General features: G+C 35.2%; 1 protein-coding gene across 3 annotated transcripts in view; it reads right to left on the bottom strand.

The window, feature by feature from the left end:
• Nucleotides 1-1,050: 1,050 nt before the first annotated feature.
• The window catches only part of LOC126967521 (furin-like protease 2), a 325,069-nt gene continuing 309,290 nt past the window's right edge, over nucleotides 1,051-16,829 (bottom strand). For all 3 annotated transcript variants that reach the window (XM_050812023.1, XM_050812022.1, XM_050812024.1), the window contains 10 exons: nucleotides 16,595-16,729; nucleotides 16,203-16,510; nucleotides 13,738-15,534; nucleotides 13,423-13,659; nucleotides 12,300-12,458; nucleotides 11,730-11,869; nucleotides 10,907-11,162; nucleotides 8,947-9,041; nucleotides 8,357-8,523; nucleotides 1,051-7,855 (listed from right to left, as the gene is read on the bottom strand). In XM_050812023.1, the coding sequence (XP_050667980.1) occupies nucleotides 7,706-7,855; nucleotides 8,357-8,523; nucleotides 8,947-9,041; nucleotides 10,907-11,162; nucleotides 11,730-11,869; nucleotides 12,300-12,458; nucleotides 13,423-13,659; nucleotides 13,738-15,534; nucleotides 16,203-16,510; nucleotides 16,595-16,729 (3,444 nt within the window). In that variant the 3' untranslated portion in view covers nucleotides 1,051-7,705. The remainder of the gene's footprint in view (nucleotides 7,856-8,356; nucleotides 8,524-8,946; nucleotides 9,042-10,906; nucleotides 11,163-11,729; nucleotides 11,870-12,299; nucleotides 12,459-13,422; nucleotides 13,660-13,737; nucleotides 15,535-16,202; nucleotides 16,511-16,594; nucleotides 16,730-16,829) is intronic.

Here is a 16,829-nt window from a genome sequence, read left to right as displayed (position 1 = left end):
TCAGACTGCGAATGATATGTCCTTATATGTACATAGAACATTATTGGTCTAGAAACAACAAGTAAAAATAATAAGTTACATGATGAGCTCGTGAACGGTGCCGATTCTGGTGCCTGGTCAGTCTTGTCATTAGGGACTCTCAATTTTATTATTTTTGGTAATATAATAATAATTATAAAATATTATTTATGAGCTTATTTCATATGCTGATCAACTTCTCGCATACAATCACTTAATTATAATATAATATGCAGATTGATGTATGTAATGCTCTCCGGTTCAGGTATTTCAGGTTTCTTAATGATTTATTTAGGTACTTCTTTTTTATATTATTTTTTTTCTTTTAACTTATCTATACTAATATTATAAAGCTGCAGTGTTTGTTTGTTTGAACGCGCTAATCTTTGGTACTACTGGTCCGATTTGAATGATTCTTTCAGTGTTGGGTAGTCCATTTATCGAGGAAGGCTATAGGCTATGTTTTTTTTTTCAAAATGAGGGATCCGTAATAAAATTGCTATTTTGTAACACAAGGTGTAAAATCGAAAACCTATTTTTGCGTGCGCTGCTAAAACTATTGACAATAGAACAAAATGATGTACAGGCTATAATATAGGCAATATTTTATTACTTATAAAACTATCGCGTGAATTATACTTTATATGGCAAAACAAAGTTTGCCGGGTCAGCTAGTTATACATAATTTAAAAGAGCTGACTCGTCAATCTTATAACACATTCACTATCTAACGTTGACTGAATTTTAGAAGTCTACAGGGTTATAAAGTCGAACGATTTCTCTAGAGTGAAAAAGTCGATACATCTCTCTGCATACAAATATATTTCATACCTTAATTAAACCAGCACCTGAATACAACAGTAAAATTACATTAAATACGTTGGTGGTGCAAAGGCTAGTGCCATTGCCTCTTATCCAAGAGATATTTCTTCGTTACTCTTGTCCAATGCTGTAACGGTGAAGGAATCTAGTTCTTCCATCAATTTCGTTTGCCATACTATGTTTAAAGAAAGAAGGAAATAATAAATAAACTGTGACATAGAACTGATTTTATTATAAATACGAATCGCACGTAACATTTCATATAAAAATACAATTTAATTAAAAATAAACACTTAAAAACGTACAAGTAAAATCTAAACGTAAAAATTTTGCTAAGAAAAGAAACTATCGAGATTATGCACATTATTATTGTAAAGTAAAATCGCAAATCAGATGTCAAGATTACACGCAACAGGAATAAAAGCAATTATATAATATAAAATAATCCTAAACTAGAACACCCGCTGACTTTAACATTTAAAAAACCGTTTACATTAAAATATATTTCTCCATTTAACAATTGAAAAATACATATCTCTTTCATAATTTGTGATGGTATTGATGGTAACATAGTCAGTATTTACAAAAAATTATCATATATTTGAGAAAACGTAAAGTATTTTAACACTAATTATAATCCTAATGCAAAACTAGCTGATCACCGATTGCCTACTTAAATAATAGATGACAAAGTATAATTTACTATTAGTATAGTATTAAATACATCATTATAATCAGGCCAGCCATTGTGTCGTAAATGTTGAACAGAACAAAATTAACAATGATGTATCAAATAATCAAGGCTTTCGTGAGACATTAATAGCTATATTTATTTAAAACAGCTTAACTGCAACCCCGCCATGACAAACCGCGCACTATTCAAGCGCAAATTCGCAGTGCTAGACCAACCGCCTCTGATTGGCTGAATAATACTTGAATTTATATATATAATTAATTTATAACTAATATATTCGAAGAAGATAAAATTAGGAACGAGGTGGACAAAATTGGCAAAATAGACAATAAAGCGACTATTAAAATGGAAAATCAAAAATAGCAAATCGAAACCAAGAAGAAGCACAAGATGTGATGGCCTTATTAGAATGATATATAAATTAACAATAAGGATTATCTTACAAACAATTATATATATTTTCCTATCGTCGACATTATTGTACATTTACGGTAACTCTTGGTCCTATCTACTAATTTAAACCGATATTACAATAAAACTACCGTTCCGACGAATAAACACGTAATGAACATAATACGTGAAAGAATGTATTATTACAACGAAGTCAAAGATTCTTCAATAAAACAGACAAAAAATGAAATAATTGAAAACATTGAGAATAAACATAAACGTTTTTTGAGCCCGAATCTCTCAGTGAAACGAAAACAAAAGGTGCAAGAAGAGCTTATAAGTCGCCAATGGTTCGTAAAGTGAACACTAAAGTAAATGTGAAAATCCAAATCAGTTTCAGCAACTTTACTTTGCATATTTCAAGATCGGTAACGAAGAGTTTTATATTAACTATTGTTATTGTAATAGTAATACGAACCGCAATATGGCTACTTAGCTATATATATATATATATATATATATATATATGTACCCACACTTTAAATATATCCATATATAATATAATATATTTTATTATTGATTTAAAGTAACAATTGAAAAATATTGGAGTGCATTTGTCATTTTGCGTTTGCTGTTCTTTTGCAAATTATCGCCGTTATCGCCATTGTATGAATACTCTTGATAAGTTCAGCTTCAATATAAGAAAATCAAGAGTGATTTAGATTAACTAGTAATCCTTCCAATTATTGTCGATTGATTGATTTTCCATAATTTTGTTGCACAGACTTTACTAACTCAAACTTTCTCCACAAATAACATAACGAAATTATTACATACCATACATAAAGTAACGAAAAGATCAATAGAATTTCGCAAGGAAATTACTAAGCATACAAATACGGAAAAACTATTCGTTTAAGTGGGATCCAGTGTAATTTTGGGCAATTCATCTCAAGCGGCGTAATTATATTTAGACATTAATTGTTGCACATAACACATAGGTAGCAATTTTACCCTACACAGCATTAATTAAAAGTTATAGAGGTCTGACTACACTGAAGTATTCGAGCTACGACGATAAACACGTGGTTACGTGAGGCGTTATTGATTCCAGTCTAAACTATGCCTAACTAACTCCCTATAGGGCTGTGAACAGTCTGTTTAGCTATTTTTCGATATAATACTTAAAAATTATATATTCGCTGTTATACGATTGTAAAACATCCATAAGGGATATCGAGATATCAAAATGACATGAATTCGTTAGATAAAATAAACATATTTAAAAAAAGAAAGGTACGATTAAAGATATAAATTACAAGATATGTGTCAGACATAAATTGCTGCTTTTATTATAAACAGCTTTTTACACAAATAATTACTAAACTTAAAAACAGGTGAAGGTAACAACAGACTGTGAAAAACAGTACGACTCTCAAAAGATAATTAAAATGAGAAAGAAACATTCAACTTTTTTTTTAATATTACCTTAATTAGTTGAGGCAATTTATTATTATTGAAGCCCTAAATATAAAAATTTAAATATACTTCAGTTAACGACAAAATAATATTAACACATGAAAAGGTTAGTGACAACCCTAACCGGCTGTCGTCCAACAAACTAAGTTTCCTCTGTTTAAGTATTGACTCGGGGCTACAAGACACAGTAAGCAGATTCGGGAGCCATAATTTAAATTTACTGCCCCCAAACTTTGACCGCATCCGAATTTTCCTATCTGCAATGTTTGACACGATTTCTGGGGGCAAGTTCTCTAACTTAGCCAAGAACTTGGGTCTGTTAAGTTACGATTAATATGTATTCGTATGCTCTGGTTTATCTCAATTAAAGATTTATAAGGGACACTGGATTGTGTGAGTACAAAGTTTTCGAGAGTTGTTTATTGCTTAGATGTTGTTAGTAGTTTGTTTATATGGCATATATGGCAGTATATTTATATTTTTATTTAATCCATCAATATAAAATTGAGTAAATAACCTTGTTTTATATTTAATTCAATCCATCAATCATATGGCTCTACTGATAGTAGGTGATAGCCCTCCGAGAACCAGTAGCTATAAAAAACCTTGACTATGACTAAGGATCAATCATGCTTTCAACCGACTTCAAAAGAGGGGAGTTTAGATCTGTAGTTTTTTCTGCTGTGTGTTATAACTCGACTTATCCACAAAATGTAAACATTTGTAAATTATTCTTTTTATATGCAGCACACAGCCTGTTGTAAATGTATTTTTAATAGTATATTGTTTGAAATTATATATTATATGAGTTCGGTTTTATAAGCTTTTACCTTCTTTCATGTTCACCTAATGCTAATTCATCAACTTCAACCATTCTCCCTTGCGGTATCAGAGTTATTAAAAACATAATACCGGAAATTACCGGAATTTAATTAAAAAATGTTGCATAACACTTGTCCTACATAAGAACAGCAAACGCTAAGAGCAAAGAGCACTCATATCACAACGTCGACGACACAGCCCTGTCGCGAGTTCAGAGAACATTTTGTTCATACTTACAATTTACAGCTAACTATAATTACACTTTAGACATACGCTGACGTCTTTCGTCTGACGTGACGTCACTAAGGGCCATTTAGCCCGCAACATAGAATGCATTCCCATTTGCTATCGACATTTGAGCGTAATGCTGTTTGGCAAAATGTAAATGAGATAATGAAATGAACAGATTTCCTACTGCACGTTACTTAATCAACTTTGACCCAGATTTTCTTGGCTTAGTCCATCCCTTTCATTCTTTTGTTTGATGATGTAACAGTAATAATAGTTAAGGAAATATGCGAATTATGTTCTCTCGCGACCATTTTAAACGTGCCTAAAATACATTAAGCTAGCCGCAATCCCGAGAAATCGACAATCGCATAATTGTAACCATATCTTGACGGTACAAAGCTTATATTTTAACAAACAATAATTATATATCTACAGAATGAGAGAAGAAATATTTTTTTACATTTCTATTTTTTATAAACCGTGCGAAAAAAAATCACAAAATACCTAACTTAACCGTTACATTTGGAGCCATGCTAACTATTCAATCTAGACAAAAAGTTACGATTTTTTTTTAATTGTACATCAATACTATTTAACAAAGCTATGTCATGTTAACAGTTAATAGATATTAATAGACCTCCTTAAATGCATTATAAGGCCAGTTTATAAGAAAAAGAGAGAAAAACCGGACCCAAGAAGTTATCGTTCAATAGCTTTACTCCCTGCAGCGTGAAACCGCTATGTGTCGGCAGCTAAATTCGTTCTGTGAAAAGTTTAAAATTTTTGACGAAAGCCAATAAGGCTTTCGGAAAAATCGCAGTACGACATTAGCAGTTTATAATACATTCAAGAGGTATGACAAAAAATATGCAATAGGGATAATGTTGGACATGTCAAAGGTATATGACAAAGTCCAATATGACATATTATTAAATAAACTATAGGGCATAGGCATACGAGGCACACCACACGAATGGTTTAAATAGTATTTAGAAAACCGCGAACAATATGTCGACGTAGAAAATTGTGACCAAAACACAGGACTAGTAAGCTATATCAGATCGGACATGACAACCATGACTAACTCAATATCCCAAGGAAGTGTCCTTGGGTGTATTTTGTTTTTAATTTATATTAATGACTTGCCTAAAATTTTTGGCGAACATTGTGTATTATTTGCTGATGAAATTTCTTTATTTTAATGATAAAATCACTCGACTATTAAATGACATTACTGATTGGATGAATGACCATAAATTATTAGAAATAATTTATAATAAAACAAAAATAATCCAATTTCGACCGTACCCAAGGGACCATTGTATATTAAATATACTTTTGAAAACACGAACATCGAATGCGCCGACAATTTAACATTTTTAGGCATTAAAACCGACAGAAATTTAAATTGGAAAGGCCATATCGAAAAAACAAAAACAAAATTATCCAAATTTATATATGGACTCAGAGACAACTAAAAAGAACTACCAACTTAAAAACCGCACTAGCCGCGTATTATGCTTATGGCTACGAATTTTTGAGGTACGGTGTTATTCTCTGGGGTAACAGCACAAATGCCCAGGATCTCTTTATATTACAAAAAAGTGCATAAGAATATTGGCCAAAATAAAAATAACAGACTCATGTCTACGCCATTTCAAAAAATTTAATATTCTAACCCTACCCTCTATATACATCTTCGAAATATGCAAATTTGTTAAAAGAAATCTACACAAAATCTAACAAAGAAAGAAAATAAGCCCCGTCGATTTCCCGAAAGATATATAAATAAATTAAACCTCCCACAATCAAATTTAGTACTACATACATCGAGTCTTTATGTAATGTCTATAAAAATATATAATAATCTGCCAAACAAAATTAGAAGCATAAGTAATGAAAATGAATTTATTAAAATACTGAAAAACTTTTTATTTGAAAAGTGCTACTATGCCGTAAATGATTTCCTAAACGAGCCAAACGAAAATAAATAAAAACATGGGTTTCCCTACTACGGTCTGCTGTTCAGACCAAATTGCGACACCCAAACTGGGTATCCATAATACTGCCTTGTTTAATTATAGTATTTACTCCAAATGTTATATTTAAAGACTGTATTTAGGAATTTGAAATTAATAATTATTCTTACAACATGGCTCCAACTGTAAAAGTAAGGGATACTTTGGATTTTTTTTTCTCAATGTCTATTAAAGATAGAAATTTAAAGAAAAAACGAGTTTTCTTCTCATACTCTGTAGACATATAATTATTTTTTGTAAAAATAAAAGCTTATTATAAACCGTTAAGGAAATGGTTTCACTTATGTACTATTTTGGCGATTTCTTAGGATTGGACACTTAGCATGCCACGGTTCACATTGTTCGATTTAAGTTAATCAACTGCTTAGTCGTAAACGATTGTTTAACTGTCTGAACATATTGACTAAAAAAAATATAATGCGATAAAAACCGATCCAGCAAAAGATTGTCACGATCCAATTTTTCTCAATTTAACTACTAATATTGATTACGTTAGCATTTCTAATAAATTGTCTCTTTTACATTTTGCCTTAAAGATAGCACTACACAGTACCTACTAGACACCTTGTCGATGTCGATAGTTTTATCTATAATGGTCCGTCCACCGTTTACAAATAAATCCGCTGTAAAACTATTGCTGCGCATGATACTCACATATGACTCGGTAACCTAAAAAAACGTCATCAAGCGACGTAAGACTTTAGGGCCTTCATTCAAAATATATTGAAGCATCTATTTTACCCAATACCAGGTAAAAACATTATCATTTTCAAGTGCGCAAAAGCGTCTAAAAGTAAACAACCGCCGTTTAATTGTTTTTTTACTTTGTTATAATAAAAATCGTAATTTGAAAAATTTTGGTCTACTACCAAATTAATTTTAGCTCCAAAATAATGTTTATTGGTAAAAGAAAAACTTACTTTTAATCTTGTTTCGGTGATTAACTATTTTAAAATATGTCAAAAATGATATCTACATCAAAACGAACGAAAAGAACATTATTTTGAAGTTAGGTACTTCGTCACATAAAATGTGCTATGATTCGAAATATGTTACAAATATTTTTGGTCCATTCTGAAAAGAATTTTTTAATAAAAAGCTTCTTGACATATTTCCAAGCAGACACCATAGCGTGCGCAGCAATGGAAAAACAACCCTATTCAACACTTAATAGAACACACATTGCTTACATCTAGAATCACAGCGCGCGCTACGAAGAACATTCGAGAAGCGGCTCATGGTCGGGGTGGCGTGTGGAACTTGCGCGTGACGAAAGCACTGTGACGTCATCGTCTGTGGCGGATAGAGGGGCGTATATGACTTGACCGCTCACACGTCGTTTGCGCGTTGTGCACCATATCTGTAGAAAATTAAATTTTCTTAAGCTGACAGGATTTCTAATTTGTGAGCCAGCTAAGATTATTATGACACATTTGCATGATCCGTGCTGGGTCGCAAAATCAGCTACAAGTCTATCGTCTCTGTGGCATAAAAATAAAAAAAAAGTTTAAATTGTTAACACAACATTCCCTTAGATTTTGACTTTTTAAAATATGCAATTGGTTAACAACAGTGTAGCGTCAACAAAAACGTTACACTAACAAAAAACAATTTTATTTATTAATATATTATATAACCTAGAAAACCAACGGTAACCATATAACAAAGACTCTGATGTCCGTCCTTCTATCTGTGACCAGACTGTACCTCATAATCCGCAATAATTGACAGCTGAAAGCTAAGCTAAGATGGCGACATTCAAAATGGCCGCCATTCAAATATAAAAGAATTTTGCAATTTGAAATCTCTACTCTTTGTTGTTATTCTCTGGTGTTTTTGGATAACTAAGTTAAGTACTTACCTGTAACATCATTAGGCCGGCCACCGCGATAGCAGCGATCATTACGGCGACCACCAGCATCAGCGGGGTGAAGCCTTTGGACGCGGGCGGCTGGGGGGTCGCCTCCCGCAGAGAGCTCCACTCCGCGATACGACGCTTACCAGCGCTCGACGAGTTCAAACATTCGCCTGTACGAAAAGTTAATGAATTTTTTTTATTGGACACGAGTGTAACTGCAAGAATTTTGTACACCTGGTGGAAAATTGTCACTGCCATAGTACGCTGTTGAAAAACCAGAGGATTGTTCAGATATTTTTTTATATTGCGAGTTAAAGTACGCAGTGCAAGACTGAGCGCGAACGCACCTCACTGTGGGACCACTGATTGGTCCGAAACTAGTGGAACACCGTTTAAGAGCGAGTTAGCTATTTTAATTATATAGTTGGTAATCTTCCACGAAATTTTAACTAGTCTACTATTGAGTCATCTTATGCGAATAAGAATGCAAAAGAAATGATAACAAATAACTCATGCATAACCTTTCCATAATGATACTAACTATATAGTTAATAAGTATAAGAATATAAAAATTATAACAAAGAGCGGCTCACCAGTATCAGGGTTACAGTGGCAGCAGTCCTTAGCCGGGGTGGAGTTAGAAGCGGCACCCAGCTCCGAACAGCACCGCACACATTGATTGTTTAACCTGAACAAAATTTGATATTATCATAACTAGATATGTACTATAAGATTTGAAATTAGAGGGCCCTAACGGAGATGTGATATCATTAAATAAGTGACGAGAAGAGTAAGACGTTCACGTGACGGTACGTAATCCCCTGCCCTGCTACAATGCAGCGCCGCTCAGGTTTCTTGAAAAAGCCAATAATTCGAACGGCACTACAATTATTGCTCTTGTCTCCTTGAGACATAAGATGTTGTCTCGTTTGCCCAGTAATTTCACTAGCTAATACGCCCTTCAGACCGAAACACAATATTGTTTACACTTTACTGCTTCACGGCAGAAAGAGGTGCAACTGTGGTACCCATAATCTAGCCGGCATCCTGTGGACAGGAGTCCTCCCACTGGCTTTTCTAAAACCCAATATTCAGAGCAGCTGCGCTCGTCACTATAATACATAAAATTTTAATTCAAATTCCGCAGTATAGTTAAAAACTAGTACAAAGTAGCCAGTATTTTCACTAGCTACGGTGCCCTTCAAACTGTAACTCAAAAAGTGACACTTCAGCTTGACAACAGAAAAGTCAACTTTTTTCAGCGTCCTGCGCAAAGTATCCTCCTGAAGTATTGCACCGGATGGTATTAGAATATCGCTGAAAATGTCCATCAGTACTTCGGTTTTAGGGGCGTGTTGCTTTTTAATTAATTATTTTCTTGAAGGTGTATAAAGCACTTCTAAGACCAGTAAGACAAGTAACCAGAAATTTATTCCATAAAGTGACTGTGCGAGACGAGAATTATTCCACACAGTCGGCGTAGGTGTGAAGCCATCCCAAAAAACCGCAAGATCGTGCGACATCTTATCTATAAGTTATTAACTTACATACCTATACATTATTTTATGCGAACAACTATGATTAGTATACGAGTAAAAGTATACACATAACAAATTTATGTTTCTTATTTCATCACTGGGAGATCACTAAACAGAAGCCGAAATGCATATCTCAGACTGCACGGGTTCTTCATATCAATTGTAAACAAGTAACTTACACCTAATCTGACGGAATAGGCATTAAGTCGGCATTTCACATGAAATATCAATAACAGAAACTCATACAATTAACAAAGAACAGAGCCCGTAATGATTAACAATACGGAATACCTCAGATCAAATATTCTAGCTAGTCATTAATATTTAAGGCCCAATAGCTCCTAAAGGCATAAAAGGCATTTCATTTCTCAAAAAATTGATTCAAATGGCGCTCTGAGAGAAGAAGCGGCGCAAGAAACTCTCAATAAAAGAATTTTTTTTCGCTCTTTTTAATTAAATATACAATATTGTATTGTCATTGCTATTGCTATAAAATAATCATAATCTAGTCACAGGCTGTCGGATCACTTAGATATTCAGCTGTGGAGTAGTACGATTTGCGATAGAGCCATTTTTTAGTAAAACATTTGAATTTATTTATAGATAATGCCTGAACAATGGCTGGGACTTTATTATAAAAGAGTATACATTTACCCGTAGTCGTTTTCCGTATTATGATAAGGAAAATCACTATGAGAAGCAAAAAGGTGCCGATTTTTGTTAACGTATATAAAATTTTCACAAATGTACTGACTAATGAACAGTCATAATATTTATTTCTTTAAATTTTTCTTACTGAGAGACTGTCTATAACCAAGCTGATATATAGCACGAACAGCTCTCTTTTGCAGAGCAAACACTATATCAATGTCAGTAGCATGACCCCATAGTAAAATACCGTCCGTCATGATGCTGTGAAAATAACTGAAGTACACTAACCTAGCGGTCGCAACATTCGTGTACTCTCTAATGTTTCTAACGGCGTAGTGTAACGTCTTAGTGAAAGATACTCTACCTGTCTAGCCTTAGAGGCCTGGAACATCCTGTGCAGCTAAATTGTCCTGGACCGCTGCAAGCTCTGCAGGTATCGTGGCAAGATTTACACTTCCCACTATTCGCCTCATAGTACTGCGAGGTAAGGCACTCCATGCAGATGCCTCCATCCAGCACGAAGCGATCAGGGCATGCGGTGCAATGGAGTGGGCCCGAGCCGTTGCACTCCCGGCAGTAGTGGTGGCAGTGTCGGCAACCGTCGTTTGTCTGGTAGAAACCTGGTTCAAGATGGACATACTTAAAAGTAATCTCGGAACATCATGTGTGTTTTAATGGAGTCATCGGTAACTGATCACCGCAGCAGCAGATGATTCACAAGAGAATGGCTGTTCATACTTTATGTTACCCGCTCTTTATTAGAGATAGTCATGTTATATTAAGCTCGAAACAGATTCCTTGCTAAAAACCAGGATTGGTTCTTTTTCTTCTTAAATCTTAAAAAGTGTCTATTCAAAATGCACAAATATACCATATTACAATGACACAAATTAAATTTGAAAACCTTTCGCGTTCCGTGCGAGCGCTGTTCCGTGATATCCCTCGAACGGTTTACTCAGAGGTCCCGGGTTTGAGTACCGCATCGAAAGGTTTGCCAACAATATCGCAAGATATACACTTACGATAGGTATTAATGGAAGAACATTGTACCGTACTGTGCTACTGTCGATTATTGAAACTGTCACTCTCCTAATTGGATATATTTGATACATATTGTTGCACCCATATTATTTAGTTAAATTATTATAAGGAAAATACGATTTTGTAGTGAGATTTCCATTATTTACCTTGTGGGCACTCCGGGTGACATTCCCCAGCAGCTAGCTTCCACCCGGACGGACAGGAAGCGCACTGGTCACGGCGTGGTCCACTACACGTTCGGCATGAGATGTAGCACTTCGAGCAACTACCACGATCCGCGTAGTAACTGAAATGAAGCGATCATTTAATTCTGCGCATCACACTTTACAAAAAGAAACGGACAAGGAGATATTTTATCCATTCATATTAACCTGGAGATGCTGCCCAAAGTAATTCGTTCCTTGGTAGTTTTGTAGAAGTATTGATGGATGCCACACAACCAGTTAATAAAAATAGTATTTGAGTTATATAGATGGTATGACAAGGAGATATTTAATCCATTCATATTAACCTCGAGGCGCTGCCCAAGTCATTCGTTCCTTGGTAGTGTTGTTGAAGTATCGATTGAATTCACAAATCTAAGTAATTTGCGTTACTTCATCTGCTTACGGCTGCAGGCGCGCCCGGTTTGTCGATCTTGTGAGGCATTCTTTACCCTGACATTGCAAGTCAGATGGGCGTGCAATAACTTCCTTATTGTACAAAAGTATTCTTACCCCTCAGCGCAGGTAGTCCTACAAGCACCGGATTGCAATCTCAGCGAACCGTCGCAACTCGTGCAGTTGAGTCTGGACACGCAGTCGGAACACCCGTGCAGGCATCGCGCGCATCGACCCGCCTCTGGATAGTAGCCCTCGGCACACTCGCTCACACATCTGTTTGAATAAAAAGCTTTAAAAAATATACTCTATAAAAAGTCTGTATTTAAAACAAGATTATTTAATAGTAAAACAATTCCAGACCGGTTTGAAAATTCAAAACTCTTTGAACCAAAAAAAACGAACGAACTGAAAATAGCTTCCATTTATCTAAGTTAATAAATATCACAGAATTTTTACTAAAATACTATTTAAATATTCTGTATTCGCCTCTGTGCGCTATAACGTAGGTATCTGTGAAAGTTTTAATTTTGCTTTAAGCATTGTGTTGAATTATAGTATAGCAAAATTTAAATTTTAAATAAACAAACATACATTTAACATAAATGTGAACATAATATGCCATACTTCGTGGTCTTCAATGACTAGATTGTATGTAGTACTTGCCTTTCCATCCGGTATCGGTAGAGACTATATCACTATTTATAATGATGCCAATGACTTTCTATACATATGGACATATCATTCGAATTCGAATCTTTTTTATGCTATCCGGATATTTGAGTCACCTACAGTAACGTTGTTATGGTCAAGTAATTGTCGTAGTAAAATATAATGATGTATGTTTAGAACGTCATTGAATAATGCTATAATTTATTAGCTATTTAAGAATGATATTGAAACATGAAGTATTATAGTAAAACTGTTTGTGGTTTCTGAATTATATTTATAGTTCCTTAAGTGGACGCGTGAAATAAATCATTTCCAGTATGTATGGAAAAATGGCTAATATCCTTTTCTTACTGACACAGCCATCTTTATGACTGCGGGAGAAAGAAGAATGTAATTTTTGTAGGGCTAGTAAATTTATTGAGTACATTCAAATATTAAAAAGAATAATATACAAATAAAATTTAAAACAATTTACAGTATTAAAGAGGATTAGACACTGTGTAAAATAAAATAATAACAAAATCATATTTGTGAGAAACGTTTAAAACTCGTAATGCATATAACTTACTTGTAGTTTTTAAGAAGATTGGGAGTCGGACAAGTAAGACAGTTGTTATCATTTTCACCATAGCACGTATCGCAAGCGTCGTTACAAGGTCGACATACATCGCTGCCATCAGGGAATTCCCCAGCACTGCACCTTTCATTGCCAGTGGGCAAGCATTTACCTTTCTTGTTTAGTTCCCAGTTTTTATCACAACTCAGGCAAAATGCACTTAAACAATTGGCGCACCCGACTGGACACCTAGCAACAAAATTAGCATTTCAATCATATCATCATTATAAATAAAAATGTTACAGTTTTCAATTACTTAATACTTACTTTAGACATTCTTTTCGCTTTTTATCTGAATAGTAGCCACTTGGGCAGGAACTGACACAACGTCCATCTAAATTATAGTCAGATGCATGACAAGTGACACACTGGGTTACTCCAGAACCAGTACACGTTTCACACGATGAATGACACTTTGTACAACTATAATCTTCAGTCTCAAACGTTGAAGGTGGGCAGGAGGCTGTACAAGTCCCATTGTACAAGACCAAATGATGTTCGCATGAAGTACATGTGTGTGCTCGTTCTGAACAGGTCGAGCAATGTGGAGCACACGGATGGCAAGCTGACGATTGACTGTCTTCATAGTATCCGTCAGGGCACTGTTGTAAGCATACAGTCAAATCTGCAACTAATAAATGCTCCGGAGCACATGTTAAGCAAGAATCTTGCCCCGGCCCGACACAGGTCTCGCAAGATTCATGACACGGCCAACAAACTCCACCTGAGTTTGAATAACTTCTAGGAGGGCATCGCGAAACACAAGTATCGTCGAGCCTATAATGCTTACAAGCGACACATTGTGTTGGTCCTTTTCCATAGCATCCTTGAGAATCGCATTCGGGATCACATTCATACATGACACGTTTATCGTTACTATCAGCGAGGACGTTTTCCCCATGCGGTGAGGGAACATTTTGTCCATCGAGGCGAGCTATCGCTTTCTCCGGATCAGATCCGGCAGCAAATAATGCAGGAAAGTTCTGGTAACTGCTAAACGCGTCAGTATTGTAAAAAGAATCCCCGATCGAATCATAAGTGTCAGCTGCTGTAGGGAATGCAAAAGGGGACGACAAAGGCGATGGCCGCTTAGACCGCAGTCGAACGGGGTCAGTGGATGTGCCATAAAATATCAATTGCCACTTTTTAAGTATTCCTGGCTGATTAACGTGTCTATTTCCACCATTTATTATCTGCAACGTCCACCTTCCTTCCGCGCGTTCACCCCAAAAGTGAACGCTTAGGAAGGGCCAATCGTCAAAGTTTGAACTAATTACGTCACGTGGTCTTTCGAATAAGAGAGTCGATGTTGTGCCCATGGGAGAGATGAGTATAATGCGTAAATTTCCACGAGGGAAAAATCTCAGTGATATTTTGCACTGGACATGTTCTAAATGGCGGACTTCATTAACAGTACCGCTACAGCCATTAACATCCATATAAGCGTGCAATTTAAAACCAAATGATGATTCGATTGCTTTATCTTCATTAATTTCTTGTGATTTACAAATATGTTGAGGGGGTACAGATATCCACTGCTCAGCCAAACTAACCATTTCCGCAGCATCCATTAATCCGTAACCGAATTTATGACTTACTTTTCTCTTGACTCCATTTACTACCCAACCTGTTTCTTTCTCTAATGGTTGTGGTCGCGAAGTCATTACAACTAAGTATTGCATATCTCTCCATGTTAGTTCTGGATTAGCTTCTAATGCTAACGCACAAATACCAGCTGCTAATGGGGCTGATGCAGAGGTTCCAGTATGTTCTACGGTACAAATATGATCTGGTCTTAACCTGCCATCCATATCAACAGTAGCTACACTTTTATCGTGGCCCGGAGTTCCTGAACTGTAAGTAGTAGCAAGTGTAGATGAGCATTCTTCTAAATACCATGGTTTATATCCTCCTTGTGTTGCGCTTGATATTGATAGAGTGAAAATACTGTTGGTATATCCATCGCAGTTGCAGGAATCTGTATGTCTACCACCATTACCGGAAGCCCAAACGAATATACTACCCTTACCACGTCTACCACTCGTTACTCCGTAAATGAACGCTCTGAAACAAATAACATAAAGTTTACAATGTGTTTTTTAATTGATTTAAATGTCAATTTAACCATTCAAATTCATTCAATTGAATCCAATAGAACGTCATTGATTAAATCAGATCACGGATGTTGATTTTAACATGGAACTCTTGTTCATTATAAAAAATAAATGAAGCCCAGGTACATGTGCTATCTGCCAGTAATATTGTACAAAATCACTCCAGCATTTTCAGAGATTAGATGGAAGATACAGATACACAAACTTAAAAAAATGGATTCATTCTATACCATACCTACAAGTGACATGATATTTTTTGTAAATAGCTGTTACTTTGACATTACAGACAGACAACATTTTATTTTTATGTATATATAGATTCATTCAATTATGTTTTATTATATTATTTAAAATGTGTACAATATACATAGGATCTATTCTAATTATCTGTAGCAATTTGAAATTAATATCAAATACTCATTTATCATTTCCATAATAAATTGGGACTGAAAAAAAAAACAGAAATAACAACAAGTTTATTTCTGATAACATATTTCCTCAACTACCAAATTTTAGCTTGTACTTCAATCTGAATTATTGTTTACTGTTTGTTTGCTTAGAATTCGTGTTTAAGTCTGCCTCGTTTGCCCAGTTATTATTTAAAGATAAATGTTTTACCTCCTAGCTAAAGGTCCGGGTCCATCAACGGTTTTACCGTCATCTTCTGGCCCCCACGAAGCACTGTAGATGTCAATATGATCTGGATTTAATCCTAATGCGCGTGCTTCAACAGCGTCATTGACAACGCCGTCTAACATCCGTACTCCACCTACGCTAGCATTGTATGCTACTCCAACACCGCAATACTGATTGTAAGCAACTGCAGCAACTTCTCCCGCGCAACGAGTGCCATGTTTATTGTCACCATTATCTTGTGGCATGGGATCATCATCGTTGCCATTAATATCAGTAGATGCGAGCCGATCCTAAAATATATATAAGGTAAACACCAGATTTAAAAACATTACAAAGATATATAGGAATCAAATTTCAAATGAATGTCTACTTACATAGTTTTGAGCGAGGTCAGGATGATTAGTTTGTATTCCATCGTCAAGAATAGAAACAACTACTCCTTTACCTGTATAGCCCTTCTGCCAAGCTGGGGCTACATTCATATCTAAGCCATCCTTTGCACCACCATTCTGTGAAAATTCAGAAAGGTATAACTATCTTATCTTTTATACTGGTAGTCCAGCCTGACATGACAAGTAGAATTGGATAAATAAAAATATATAAAACGCC

This window comes from Leptidea sinapis, chromosome 13 (genome assembly GCF_905404315.1).
Source record: "Leptidea sinapis chromosome 13, ilLepSina1.1, whole genome shotgun sequence".
Taxonomy (NCBI): Eukaryota; Metazoa; Arthropoda; class Insecta; order Lepidoptera; family Pieridae; genus Leptidea; species Leptidea sinapis.
This window is presented reverse-complemented; position numbering and strand designations above follow the sequence as displayed.